Below are 15,078 nucleotides of genomic sequence, written 5' to 3'. Positions count from 1 at the left end.
TTGGACTTTTAGTGACGAAAATTTTCATCATTGAAAATACATTTTCTTGTAGTGTTTTCAAATAAATTAGCTATATGTCAAGTATGGAGCTTAGTTTATTGGTGGTTATTGGAGTATTATGCTAAGTGGGAGTTTTGTGCTATAAATTGTTGGTGCACAACTTACTAAATTATTTGAGGCCATAGTTAATTTTACTGGAGGCCTTGGACATAATAGGGCTAGATTTTCTGTTGAGGTTACATATCTTAAAAAGGATCATGATTTTGTTTTTATTTATTTAGAGTTTTGGATTTTCATGTATATTTGGAGACACATGATTTGTAGTTTGTATTGTTTGTTAGTGTGTCATAGACCTCTGATTTATATTGTGGAGAGATCAATATATTTATTTATTTTATCAAATGGAAAAGAAAAAAAAAAAATCCCCCTACAATATCTCTTGAAGGCTTGGTTTTTCATGTTTTGGACCCTTTTGGGTTTGGGGTGTGACATATCTAGTCTCCTCTAAAATGAGAAACTTGTGTTTAGTTTCATGCTCAAACATTTGAAGAAGTCGAGTCGAGGCAACTCAGACTTGCCATCACATATAAAGTGCACTGTCCTCATGGTGAGCAAAGTCATGTGAAACAAAGACAAAGGAAAACACAAATAGGTTAATTCCATGTTACACTCAACAATATTATCAAACTTGCAGGCATTTGATTTATTTAAAATTTGAGTTTGAAATGGTAATGTATTTGATCATATGGGTTTTCATATAATTTTTAAAAATTTTAGGGGTCAAAGTGTAATTTCGAAAGTCTCAAGGGTCAAAGTGTAATTTTGGGGAAGCTCTAGTGTCGAAGTGCTTTTTAGAAAGTTTTGGAATTAAATTCGTAATTTTAGAGAAATTTTGTGGTCAAAATATAATTTGGAAAAGTTACAAGGTTAAAATGTGGTTTTTGAGATTGTTTGTTGGGTTTGATTGTAACTTTAGAAATATAGGGGCTGGTGGGCCTTGTAAGGCTGGGTACATATTAGGCTTAATTTTTAATGGGGTTTGTTTGGTTCCTTGTTAGTTTACAACCTGATAGGTTATGCTTAGTTTAATTAAGTGGAATTGAGCTTGGTGGGTTTGGTTCATTTCTCGGATTGGGCCTTTTGTGTACATGAGCTTAGCGAATTTGATTTATAATTGGGCCTATTTTTGTATTGGCTTAGGGTTTTAATAAATCATTTTGTATTATTTTTTCTAAAATTTATATGAGTAACAATGGGTTTGGAATATGACATTATTACTCAAATTGAGTTGCTTTGGGAACAATTAAAACATAATCCAAGAAAATGCAAAAGAAAATTTAATCACAGGCAATAAAGAATACAAAATAATTATTGTCTGTTTAAATTAGTGGAATTTATTAAAAAAAATTTCAATTCACTAAAGCAATAAGTTTATATTTTAAATTTATTATTCTTAAAAGTTTACATTTGCTCTGTTTTTTATGACATCATGACATAGAGTATAACTCCAACTAATTTCCCAAATATTATAACACTTAAAATATTTCTTATAAAATATTTTAAAATGAACTATAGCATATCCGTATATCATGGGGACATCGGGTAATATTTGTCAATAATACACGCATTTTTTCATGATCAAAATCATATGAACAAAGCCGCTCCTTATTTTCTTAACAAACAAGAGACTCAACAAAGAACATAGATGTCAATAGTATGAACCCGAAGGAAACAACAATAGATCCAATCCCTCCCAAAGTTTCTGAAATTCGTGGCTTCTTATGGATTAGCAAGATAGAAATTATGCAACAAAGGTATCCCTCTAAGTTAGTGACCAAAATAGCAACTAGGAAGATCCTATTCGGGGAATGTTGGCCACAGGAGCGAAAGCCAATGCTAGCAGCGGTTGATTGGACTGTGACCATGATGGACATCTTTGCTAGTTTGGATATGGTTGACCTCCAGTTCTTGTCTACATCTCCACCTCCACCTCCATCTTCCATGTTACCTCGGCCTCCTCTTCCATCTCCCCCTCCCCCTTCCCCTTCACCTTCACTTCTGCCTCTACTGCCACCTCTGTCTTCAGCTCTGAGTTCACCTTGGCCTTCACCACAGCCTCCACCTTCTCCTCCACTTTCACTTTCTCCATCACTTTTGTCTACTCTTAACCCTACACCTCCAAAATTGCCTTCAACACTACTGTCAGGTACAACAACTCTTTAAGTGCTGCTCACTAGGCATCTCTTTAGAGCACAACAATATTTCATTTTCATTGAAGCACACTCGAAATGAACTAATGAATGACCATGGATCATGAGTTGATATGAGCTTCAACATGCTTACCAGTCTCCCTATGTACTCCAACAAAGCCCATGCATCACGTCCCTGTAATAGAATGTTACCCAAAACTTGTTATATATTTTCCTTGTATTAAATAATTTTATCACCAGGTTATTGGGTTGTCTGGCCTAGGTGTAAAAAATACATAATTTGAACCTATCTCATGTATAAGCTAAAACTTATGTACAATTATTTAGCCATTGTACTTTAAGTTTTCTAATTAAATTCAACCATTTGGTTGCATTAATATATATATATATATATAATTTATTTTTAGAATCATCCTTAAATGTTTTATTTAAAATGCGCTATATTGTCAATGCATATTATATTGTTGAATTAAAATATTCCTTAGAAAAATATCACAATTTTTGTTGTATTGATCAATATGACTATGTTTTAAATTTAACTGAAATACATAAGATAAGATCCATCGATTAAGAAACTATACATAAGTTTTGCTCATATATGTATGTACTAACCATACAACAAATCCTTGTAATCCTTCTAGAATCATTATTCTGCACATTCATTTTATTATTCAAACATCATTCTTTGTTACGAATTAAATGGATCGATCCATCCAACCTAAAAAGAAAATTATACTTATTAGTCCCAAATCCCGATACTAATTCATGAGGTCATTGGCAGATTAAAGCCTAAGCCTAAGGCCCCAATTAATAATAAGTTCTAGCCCCTTTACAAAAGACCCCATCCCATGATAAAATTAAAAGACACAAAATTGTAAAATAGTGTTAAGGATACCACAAATTTTACTACATAAAATTTACAAACTAATGTGTTGTCAATAAAAATAAAAAATAAAAAAATTGAAACATTCTTTTGTTATGTAGTTGAAACCTATCCTTTTGAAAACCATAAATTGCTTGGCAAAGAAAAATGTTTTAAGACTTTAATTTTTGGAAACCAACATTTTTCATGTTAGATTGACAACACTAACTACCTAAGCTCTCACATGATGATGCACCAAACAATTTGTATTTTTTAACACAAAAATCAAAATTTATAATGATGTCTTGTCTTACAATACGGAAATTTTTGTAAATGATATGATATGTATCGCGTATTGTACGAATACGCGATACATATTGCGTATTACCTTATATATATATGGATAGTGATTGAGTGCAGGATGATTGAAGAACCCCTCTTTGGAGAGTGCATATAAACCCATGCAATATTACTCAACACGGTTAAAGATTGTGTTTGGAACTATATAAGGTAATGTTAATTACAGACGGGTGTGTGCGCAACATGTTAGTTGAAATTGTGGGTGCAAAATAAAATTTCACAATTTAACTATTTCAAAATCATAACTGAAATTGAGTTTTTAAAACACGATCTCGCCTCTTGTGTGTACAGTTGTATGCAATTCCATTTGTGCAACAACAATTTTCCATAAACAAAACATGTGAGTAGACTTTTTTCAAAAAACATAAGTCTTTAAAAAAAGAAAGAAAGAAAAGAAAAATAGATGGTACAAAGCTTGTAGACATTCGTTTGCATATGTAATGGGAAAAGGGGAAACTACATTAAACCCATGGAGAGTGCATATATATAGAGAGTGATTGAGTGCAGGATGATTGAAGAACCCCTTCAAAAGTACTGTAGAAGTACCCTCGATGTGTTATATTCTCTCATCGTCTCTCTCTTTAAAAAACAAAATCTCTCATAAAAAGGTCTTTGTTGTACTCTTTGAGGACACCATTGCCGCTCTCTCTGCCTCTCTGCACACCCTCTATTATTCGTCTATCTCTCTCCCTCTTGAAAGAGGAAGTATACCTTGTTTCGGGTGTATGCTTCCTCCCCCTCACAGCTGGAAACATACATCCGAAACAAGGTGTATACTTTTGTAACAGTATGAATAGGGTAATATAAAATCTGTGTGTGTGTATATATATTAATTATATGTGCAACAAATAAAATGCAAATGAATAAAAAAAAGAAGAAGAAGAAGAAGTGAGAGATGAGTTACATTCGCAAAACAGTCATGAGGCCATGCGTGTATCACTTGACACTGCAGAGTCCCCAGCCGATTTAGTGGTTGAAAGGGCTTTAGTCCATGATGCTGTATACAATCTAGAGGACAACTGAACGGAGACCATTCCCACAATAAGTGACAATATCAGCAGGCAGAATCTAATGGTAGAGACAAACAGAAAATTGGTGATAAGAAGAAGGAGGAGAAAATAAGGCTGAAAATTTGCCCTCAATTAAAATGTGGAAGTTCTAAATGATAAGAAAATAATGCTGAAAATTACTAATATATATATATATATATATGTCTCTATAACATACAATACAATAAAGGAAAATTAGTATCGTTGCACACATATATGCAGACATGTGTGCAATACAAGGAAGGAAAATTATTATTGCAGACGTGTAACACGTGTTACACAACCCGTCAGCAAAGAGGTTGAAATTGTGTGTTCAAAACACAATATTATTGGCTGGGCAGAGTCTGTAATTATAATTGCTCTGCAAGAAAATGTAGGTTTTTCATTTTTTATGGAAAATTTGTCTCAAGCTCTACTATTAACGAACTCACTAACGTATGAACCATTTGACAGCTTGGTCTTATATAGTTAAATTGACTCATTTAGGTTGGCTTCTTCTCTGTTATTAGTGTATTACTTCACAAAACTTATCAAGAAAGTTTCCACATGGCATCTAAAACATCTCAATATCACACCGATGAAGGATGAACAAAGGATGGGCCCAAGTTGGCTTGTCTTAAGAGTTTCTTCAGGGAAAAATAAAACAAACCAATTTAGGTCGACACTTGAAAGAGGAGTGTCAGAATATTAATTAAGTGATTAAATTCATTATTTCAAAATATAATTTTAAAATCTCACACATTGGGACCCACTTTTTAAGGGTGAGTTTTAGTTCACACAATTTTTATTCCACGTTTTGAGCTCCATTTATTAAAGATGAATTTAGGGTCACATGTGAAGGGAGGGAGAGTGTTATAATATTGATTAAATTTAACATTTCAAAAAAAATTAAAAATCCCATATATTAGGCCTCACTTATGGGAGAGTGAGAGAGTAGCGTACATTTTTTGTTCTGGGGGATTCATTTTGATGTACTTGCTTTTCTTATCTCTTCTACATTTGGTTTTTGTAACCGTTTATTTTTTTTTTTACACTTGATGCTTTATTGCTATATTTATGAGATCGTGTATTTTTTCCACATGTTTGTTCTTATTGATTATTATATTGTGCATGTGTTGATTCATTTGAGCAATGATATTATTCCTTGTCAGTTTTCCAAAGATTCCTTAATGCTTCTTGTTTAATGTATTCCAACAAAGATAGGTTTCTAAGCCGTATCAAGACTCGAGCTCTATTGTTGCAAAGTTTTCCGGAGTTCAAGTTTTAGATTAGGCTAATTTTGATGTATTGCAAGTAGAATATATCAAAGGACATTCATGTACTATTGTGGTTTTGTCATGGATTGGGAGATTGTTAGGGTCAAATGTTGTTGTGTTGGCAAATCCAAGTCATATATTTGAGTCTTAGTTTTTAGTATCCAAAAATGTTGAAGACTGTTAGGACATATATGATTTAATGTTAAGTCATTTTAGAATTGGCTAATCCTTTGACAAAATGCACTTTACTTGTAATTTGGTAGATTTAGGACGTGTTTAATGCTTCAAGAAATAATGTTTCAAGTTTAAGTGTTAAAGTCATGCAAGTCTGTCCAAAAAACAAGTGAGAAAGTGCTGGATTTTAAAACTCGACAACTAGCTTGACAGTTAGCATCTATCGAAGTTTAAAAAGCTGCTGAAACCCAAAGCTCGACAACTAGCTCAATAGATACCCTATCTATTGAGATTTATGAAATTCAGTTTTTCATAACTGATTTCACTCCAATCCGTGAGTATGTGTTTAGATTTTCTTTTCTCACAACCCTAAACATATATAAGGATTATTTTAAAGGCCTTCAAAGGTTGTGCAAGTGTGAAGTAAAGTTGTGTTCATGCAAATTGTGACCAGAGATAGGATTTACCCTAATTCATCTTTCTCTTGAAGAAGTTGTTGTGTTTGTATATTTTAGGGTTTTGTGATCAAGGAGTTTCGTGATTTTCATCATGTGATGAACTGAAGAAATTTGTAGCCAACATCTTTCTTAAGTTGGTTATTAAGTCACGTACTTGGATCCACGCATCTATTGGTTAGTCATGTATGAGGAGCTATGCATTGAAAATGAAAGATTATCACTATAGAACAAGTCCAATTGGGTATTGGGGTAAGGGTTTAACTGTAAGTTGGTATAAGATAATGTAATTCTTTTATTTGTAACTGCTTATTTTGATAATAGTGGATTCTCGGGAGTAGTGACCTTAAAATCACTCAGTGAGATTTTTGTCGTGTAGGTTTTTCTCATTCGTAAATAAATCACCGTGTCAATTTAATTTTCGCTGCATTTTAATTAATTGGTGATTTGTTTGTACTACCATGCATTTTGCATATTAATTGAATTAATTAATTAACTTAGTTATATCAATTGGTTAATTTATCACAAGAGGTCAATATATTTTTAGCCTATAAAAGACAAAAGAAAACAACTCAAAAATCTCTCAAAACAATGAAGATTAGTGGTCTTGACTCCTGCCTGATCTATCTTGAGATATGTGCACTATGGTTCCCAGAGGTATAAAAACAGAAGTTGCTGTGACATTGTGGTCCGAAATCAGCACACAAATCCATACCATCTAGGCTATCTAGCTATTACAGTCTATGGATATAGTTTGCTAATTCCAACCATGTTCTTAAAGAATGTTGACATTATGTGTAGGTTCTCACTCTTTCTTTTTACCAAGCTATTCATCTCGCGGTTGGTTTATAGCGCTATTTGAAAAGAAAACTGCTAGACTAAAACTTTAGCATTATTTAAGCATGTGTCACAATCTGGGAAAATGTTAATCACATTTACGTTATAACCAAATATGTCTAGATCGATATAGTACACAATTGGTGTGAGACTCAACACATAATCAATCAGCATATACTCATACAATCAAATTCATTACAATCCACACCATTTGAGGTATTACACCACACATTCGACTACTTCATATTATAGTTTCAATAATCATTAAACTGCAGCAGAATAAGTTGTTGAAATATTTTAGTGTTGGAACTAGTCTTCATTGTTGAAAACTCACTAAAAGTTTGATTGGAAAGGTAGTCCTTCACAAATGCAGGGACAGATATGCACGTGTGTTTACTGTTTTGGTACTATTAAAGTGCTGCATGCTGCAATTAAGAATTGAATCAAGTAAAATATATTATTGCTTGACATATTTCCTTACACTTCGTTATGGGGTTGGTCCCCTGCTTTGGCCTTCTACTGTATCAAAAAAACAAAGAATTGTGTTCCAGTTTTCTAGTACAATAATTTCGTTGCACCCATCTCAATTTCTTCTTGATCTCTGCTTTCTTTATGTACATATATAATCTTGTATATGATAATCCAATCCTATTCTAGAGATTTTGGAAGTTGCTTGCGCGTTTGTCTTCCAGTATTTTCCTTGAAACTAATTGCTAGCTCTAGACTACGCTAGAATTTGGGTAACAGTTAATTTCTTTAGCTGTTCCTGCATCCAGCATATTTGCTTTAGCTAAATTGGGTTTCACAGAACCATCTGAAATATGATGATTCTTCTCATGATTAGCTTGTGCTATCCATATCAACATTAAAAACACCATGATCATTGACAGAAAGACCATTGACACCCAAACCATATGAACATTTCTCTTCAAAGGTTTGCAGTGGTTTAGCAGGATCTCAGAAAAGGCATCCTTCACTGACTGACATTCTACCAGACTTTCCATACCTGGGTACGCATTTAGCAGATTTTGTACTGAACTTGAGTAAGACTCCACTGTCTTATAATCGGTATTGGATATAAATCCATATTCACATGTCGCATTGTTGGCTTCAGAACAAGTAAGTAACTTCAATACCTTCCAAAACAAAATAGATAAAAATAATCAGAGATAATGGATTAGACAGATTTTGTCACTGATTTCAGTGATATTACAAGATCCCGGGGATTCATAATGCAGATTATCGCTAAATAGTAGAGATAAATTGTCAATAAAGAAAGCGCAAATTTTTCTCAATTTCAACTGGCATACCTTTGGGATGTCACCTATTCGAATTGTATCAGCTGGACAGTTGTCTGGCTGGTATTGGTACTTTGGTGGTGAAGAGAAAGGATTGCAGACATGAACAAGATTTGGATAAGATGTTGCCTGTAGAACTGATATATTCAAGTTCACCTGGAGAGCGATTTACCAACAAAAGAAAATTATGAATTTTCAGTATTTTGTGTACATGATAAAGTTAATGAGGTTCAACTTGAAATTGGACTGGTAAGTACTTAATATTTTGTTACGTCAGTGTGCTCTTCCAATTTTGATTCTTTACTTATTGTTAGAGATCATTCATAAAAGGGCACATTTTGAAGAGGCTACAAAGTACAAAGTGGTTGAATCAATTAGAGCATTGGCCCCTTTCTGTTCTTTCCTTGACTTGATCCTTTTTTTCTACTTTATGACTTTAAATAGTACATTTCCAAAAAGATACTATTTTAGGCTAATTGAACTCTTCCCTGATTTTGGCATTGTAATGATTTACACGCTATGTTAAACTAAATCATTTTAGGATTGTACCTAGTATCTATTTTCTATATCAAATTATATTCCATTGGCTGATATGTAATGTGTTTAGGAAATTTCATTTTAAGCAGCATAGAGAAGGCAAGAAGGAATTATAGATGACCAATCCCACTTGAAGAAAATGACAAGAGCCCTGTGGCTAGGTGATATTGCAGAGTCTCTTCATGAGAAGAACCTGGGTTCAAATGCTCTCATGTTGTGAGCAAAAAAAAGAATCAACTGACAAAGATGCAACTCATAGCTAATTAAATATGCAGGCAAGGTTAGTAAAGTAATTATATAATAAACCCCATAGTTTGAAACTCTATGGCAAATATTGATGCAATTAAGGCTTTTAAGATTTAATTTGACACCAAGATCAACTTTTTAGGCGCTTATTATGCAATTAATCATAGAATAGGAGACATTTACTTAGCAACTTAAGACAATTTTCCATTAATTATGTGACCAAAGGAAACTAATAATTTTACCTCATTTACAAGGCTGTATATCCCTGCACTGACATCAAATAGGACTGATTTAGCTGAGAGCAATTCATCACAAGGAAGGATTGAGCTCAAGCTGTTGTTGTCGGGATTTTGTTGGAAGTTTTCAAGAGCTGTGCAAGTATCACCTGAGAACCTGAAATAGAATTGATCTTCTTTTCAATTATTATGTGCAAACTTCCTTTCCTATGTCAATTTCTTATTTTGGGAAATATTATAATATTTTGTAGAGATAGAAGTATAGAACACATGAGAAATAGCAAAAAAAAAAAAAAAAAACTTACTTTTCCAAGAAGAAGTACATTCCAAAGAACAACCAGCATAGAACTGTAAGGAACCAGCATAGTATGATGAATCTGCAACAGAAGTTACATAATGAGTTTTAAAAAACTGTACAATAGCAAATAAGCTAAAATCAAAAGCTGTTAGCAAACGGATACAAATGGGCTAAAATAACAGCTATGATAGTTTGTCCATGTTCAAATGGTTCCATATACTCACAAGTGAAGAGCACGGCGAACCCTCAGAGTTCCAAAGACTGCAAACAAGAATAATTTTGACTTCAGTGATTTTATGTCATTGATGATGGACTGGAACTACTGAAATTTTTATGTTGCTAAATTCAAGGCAAGTTCTAGAAACTAGATGTTTAGAATTTTCACTTTTTTTAGTAGAAAATTTTCTGCTCAAGTTAATTTGAGGTAGCTTACTTGCAGTCTTTGGATTCTTTTTTAACATTGAGCAGGTTTGAATTGAAGTCCCAAGCAAACCTTAGAACTTAATTAAAGTTGACCCTCTTAACTATTTAGCTCTAAATCACTAATACTTGGAAACACACACACACACACACACACAGCCCCACACCTGATAAAGCTATGACCGCAACCAGGTTCAACGAAATAATGAATGTGGTTAGTATGTACCTGCAAGTATAAAAATGTCATTAGCATAAAAATTTCATTTTGGTATCCAATGGAGAGAAAGAGAGAGCGAGAGAGAATTACACTATCCGTAGACCCTTGTCAATCAGACGCCTGTTCTTCTTAGCCTGCATTTGTATGTCTGCAGCTTCAACATTTAGTTTCTTGGATGTGGAGGTAAGGAAGCTAGAAGCTTCACTGTTTTCACTGGATGTTTCTAAGTTATTTGCAATGTTATTCATTGCCTCCGTTGTGTTGTGTATAGTTTCTGATGCCTCATTTGCGGTGTTAATGATAATGTTCACAACAGTTTTTGCTTGTGAGTGAAATTTTGCACTGCCCGCCAGAACTAACCCAGATGCAGCTCTGAAAATAATAGAAAGATATAACCACAGTTATACTTGGACCGCAGCAGGATGTCTCTTATCACCTTGTTTCAATGTCTAATGTGTGGATGATTTACTTGACAACGCAAATTGTAAACTTGTTTTGTTGTCAATACATTTATTTGGTTTTGATCATCCATGAAATATGTTCATCAGGTCATCTCCAACTAACTATGGCTCTCTTAACACCCTTACCAAGCACAAGTCCTTTTAACTTCCATATCATGGGGACCAAATTTTGTAGTTAGTTTTGTTTAATTCAGTTAGAAATGCAAACAGTCTACATGTGACAATGAAGAATCTGAGAATGGAATTAAACATTTGTGTTTTACGATCAGGTTTTCTGAAATTTAGAAGATGGTAAGGTTTGAAACTTGAATTACACAAACTTGGAGATTAGTCAGGTGCTATAAGAGCCCTGGACACCCTTGTCAGCCAAAAAAAAAAAAAGTACCATAGATTTATGCAAATTTTGGTGTAGTGCTTTTAGCATTGTATTCTGTGTGGACTACAAATTTGAATGACTTACATTGCCAGGATTGTCAAGAATATGACCACGAGAATATGCCAGAGGTAACACTGCCTATGACAAGGTGATCTTTTCCTCAGCTTTCCACTCTTTCTAGTTTTACTACAATATATATTTGCCAATAGAAATCCTCCATATGCAAGTCCACACAAAAGCCACAACACCCCAATGAAATATCCATAACTTCCAGTAAATATAGTTGACTGCACAAAATAAACAACAATTCTAAATACCGAGTTACATTAGAATTTAGGAGGAGAGAGAGAGAGAGAGAGAGAGAGAGAGAGAGAGAGAGATTTACACTCCAATAATGCTTGTTGGTAATGTTATATCCTCCTCTGTATTTCTTAAAATGGTCTAAAGGATCCACCCTCACAGTATCATCTGATTGTCCAATGGGTTCTGAGACACTGTCTGTCTGAAGCAAATTTCTCCCTATGAAACCAGGTAAAAGGAACATTAGTTTACTGGACAAAGAAAAATTAGTAGCTCAATTAAGTTAACTAGTATGGACTCTGAATCCAGCTACCTAATTGACCTTGAAATCTTCTTCATATGAATTTATGAGCCAACATTAAAATTAAAAAAAAAAAAAAGATTTTTTAACTTGCTTTCTACTTTTGCACTATATATGCCATTCTTATCCTTGTTGCTCCTAACATTCTGAAAATTAAAGACCTTTTATATATATATATATATAAAGCAAGTCTTAACTATTAGGATATATAAAGCAAGTCTTAACTATTAGGCATTGAATCAATAGGTGGATAGGAATGGCAATGGGTTAGGTTTAGTATATTTTTTTGACCCAACTCAACCCTAATGGTGAGGGTTTAGGATTATTTAGATGGATTTGGGCTTCAAATTTGTAAACATGCTAGAATTTGGAAAAGGTTTGGATTTTATCATTTAGGTACTAAACCCAACTCTGTATTTAAATTACTAAGATATTGCCATTAAAGTTTTTATAACAAAAGTAAGTGTGTCCTTCTTTATGCCTTAATATATTGTTTGACTTTTTTAATAACAAATATTGTTTGGTATAGTGTAATAGTATATGTTTTGATGAAAAGTGTAATAGTATTTAATAGTGTCTAAATTTAGATGCATCGTTAATTTAAGTTGGACCCAATTGAATAAGTCCAGTCAAAATATGAAAAGCTTTATAACTCAATGACGTGGTCTATTTTTTTTTTATTAAGAGAAGAGTTTAAAAAAGTCTAGTGGTGACAACTTTTACCATAACTTGTGGGGGAGAATAAAAATTAAGTGGTCTATGTAAAAGTGATTGTGCAGCACTTATAACCTGCATTTTAAAAAAATTCTTAAAAAGTTAATAAAAAAAAATGTTATGTTCCCTATGAAATTGGCACGGAGATTCATAGTTAAACAAATGGAACATTATAACAGATATAGTTTTGCAAAAAAGATGGAATGGATTTTGGATGAAAATTCTAAAATTTAATCGGATGTGATATGTAAAATATTTAGAAGATTTGAGTTTGAAAAGAATTCTTTCACCCCAAACAGAATGGGTTGCCATTCCCTAAATGTGGATGGGTTATGGGTCATACCATTCACATGATTATTCTCCCCCCGATGCCGTGGATAGAGAGTTATCCTTTTTCACCATAAAGGAAAAATAAAATAAAAAACACTTTTAGTCTTAGGCACCGATCTTATTTTTTTATTTAATTTTTTTAATGAAAGAGTGCACTTATATTATTTAATGGGCTATAATCCATTGCAAATTTGCAATATAACACATACTTAGCATCTTTTTTTATTTTTTGAATTTTATATTCACGGCATCTAATTTATCATATCAGGAGTGCACAATATAATCATTTCTTTTTAAAACCTGTTTGGTAAAACGTTTTGGGAGATTAAATAAGTGTTTTTAAAACTCAGAACTCTATTTTGCGATTATAACTTCTCCTAGTTTTTTTACAAACATTCATTTTAAACTTAAAATATAGCTAATTAATACGAACACAATCTTATTAGCAATATTCTTTGTTTTAATAATTTCCACATAATTTAATGATGTTTTCTAACCAATAATTCTCTTTCCGTAGTTTGTAATAAAAACTGAACTAAGAAAATTCAAATTAAATCTATAATTTGATTAATTATCTCCAACCGTTACTAAATTATTACTATGTAAGAACAATTCTGATACAACAGACAATTTCTTTCTAAACAAGCATAACCTTAAATTATTTCAAATAAAATTTTAAAATCATAAGAATATAAAACTCACCTGTTATGTATCCACTAGATGAGATTGTCTGTCCAGCAATTTCTGGGAAACTCAAGGCGAAAATTACCATCATGGAAGTTAGGGAGAGGATGACTTGCATTTCATGTGCGGATCCCATAATTAACCTGTCAAAGAAGTTTACAATAGTCAACAAATGTACCAAAGCTGACCCATTTCTTTTCCAACTAACCCATTAATAACTAAACTGGTATGTGAACCAAAACTCATTGAACAAGCTCTTAATCAAACCCAAACATGAACCAAAGTAACCGGTCCGAGAGGGAGAGAGAATGATGGAGCTTTTCACTCTTTAGATGCTTATATTAGCAAACATAGTTGCAAACAAGGAAACTTTGACTACATACTACTCCAAAAAGTAGAATTTATGTTAAAACTAAACTGAGATAGATTTGTTTTTTTAATGGCACAGAACTATTCTAAAAGCAACCTCATTTGTATAGAATGAGTTCTTTGCAAGTAAAGCACATCTTAAGCCAACAGAATATATGAACATATGGATAAGAAACAGACTTATTTCTGAAGACAAATGCAGGTTTTTCAAACATGAGCAAGAGAGAGTTCTTATACACAGAAGTATTTGGACTATAGAAGAACCATACTATTTCATGAACTTACCTGAACTAATACAGATGAAAGGTTCTTCCACAAAGCTTCAATGGCGAGTTCTCTGCATTAACTTGGATAAAGGGTTCTCCCAAAGACTTCTCTCTTATTCTATGTAACTTGATCCTCTCAAAAGGCTTACATTCAAATGCAGTGAAAACACATATCAAAGCTTCTCAGATATATCCCAAAAGTCCCAACTTATAATATACTTGATCAAAACTTTAGCTGAGGCTTTTCTGTCAAGTGAACCATCTCATTCTCTGTTATAAGAGGAGCTTTATAAAGATATTCGTTGAGTGCAAATATTATATATCTAGAAGCCCAAGACTTCAACTTCTCTCTTTCTTCTGAGTTTTCAAAGCTTTTAAAGCAAAGTTCAAGTCAAGCATCTCAACTGAAACACCTTCGTCAGAACTCCACTACTCCTCTCATTATTCTTTTATTTTATTTCAAACACCAGAACCCATTTCAGACCTTCCACTTTGGTCTCTTCCATGCTCTAAGGACTAAACAAAACCGTGTCAAACACTCCCATTATAACATATAGAAATAGAGGAAAGGGAGGGCGAGTTTTTTCAACTTACTCCACTTTCTCTAATATGCAACTACTCCAGAATTAAGGCTTTCTAAACATATATCAATGAATTCTAGTGGGGTGGTCTGAAATTTATCTGATTCCAACCAAACCTCTCTCTCTCTCTCTCTTCTCTTCAAAGTCAAAAGCCTCAAATGTCTTTTAACGACAATTTGGTCATGGATGATGGATGCAGTCGCAGATTTCCCTCTCTCTCTCTCTCTCTCTCTCTCTTTTA

The 15,078-nt window shown here is 33.1% G+C and overlaps 2 protein-coding genes across 2 annotated transcripts; one reads left to right on the top strand and one right to left on the bottom strand.

Moving 5' to 3' along the window:
* The first annotated feature begins 1,716 nt into the window (after positions 1-1,716).
* LOC111996850 (pistil-specific extensin-like protein) lies at positions 1,717-2,223 on the top strand. The gene has a single exon (XM_024028882.1). It carries the CDS (start codon positions 1,717-1,719, stop codon positions 2,221-2,223), a length of 507 nt encoding a protein of 168 aa, XP_023884650.1.
* Positions 2,224-7,641: 5,418 nt separating this feature from the next.
* On the bottom strand, positions 7,642-15,078 carry LOC111996856 (uncharacterized). The gene is made up of 11 exons (XM_024028893.2): positions 14,276-15,078; positions 13,640-13,764; positions 11,678-11,811; positions 11,377-11,579; positions 10,546-10,827; positions 10,406-10,464; positions 10,043-10,079; positions 9,826-9,897; positions 9,527-9,677; positions 8,514-8,657; positions 7,642-8,339 (listed from the first exon to the last, which is right to left on the bottom strand). The coding sequence occupies exons 2-11, from the start codon at positions 13,755-13,757 to the stop codon at positions 7,923-7,925; spliced, it is 1,617 nt and encodes a 538-aa protein (XP_023884661.1). The 5' UTR covers positions 13,758-13,764; positions 14,276-15,078; the 3' UTR covers positions 7,642-7,922.

Source organism: Quercus suber, unplaced genomic scaffold (assembly GCF_002906115.3).
Source record: "Quercus suber isolate HL8 unplaced genomic scaffold, Cork oak 2.0 scaffold_204, whole genome shotgun sequence".
NCBI lineage: Eukaryota > Viridiplantae > Streptophyta > Magnoliopsida > Fagales > Fagaceae > Quercus > Quercus suber.
The sequence above is the reverse complement of the archived record's forward strand: the minus strand, read 5'-3'. Positions and strand labels throughout refer to the sequence as shown.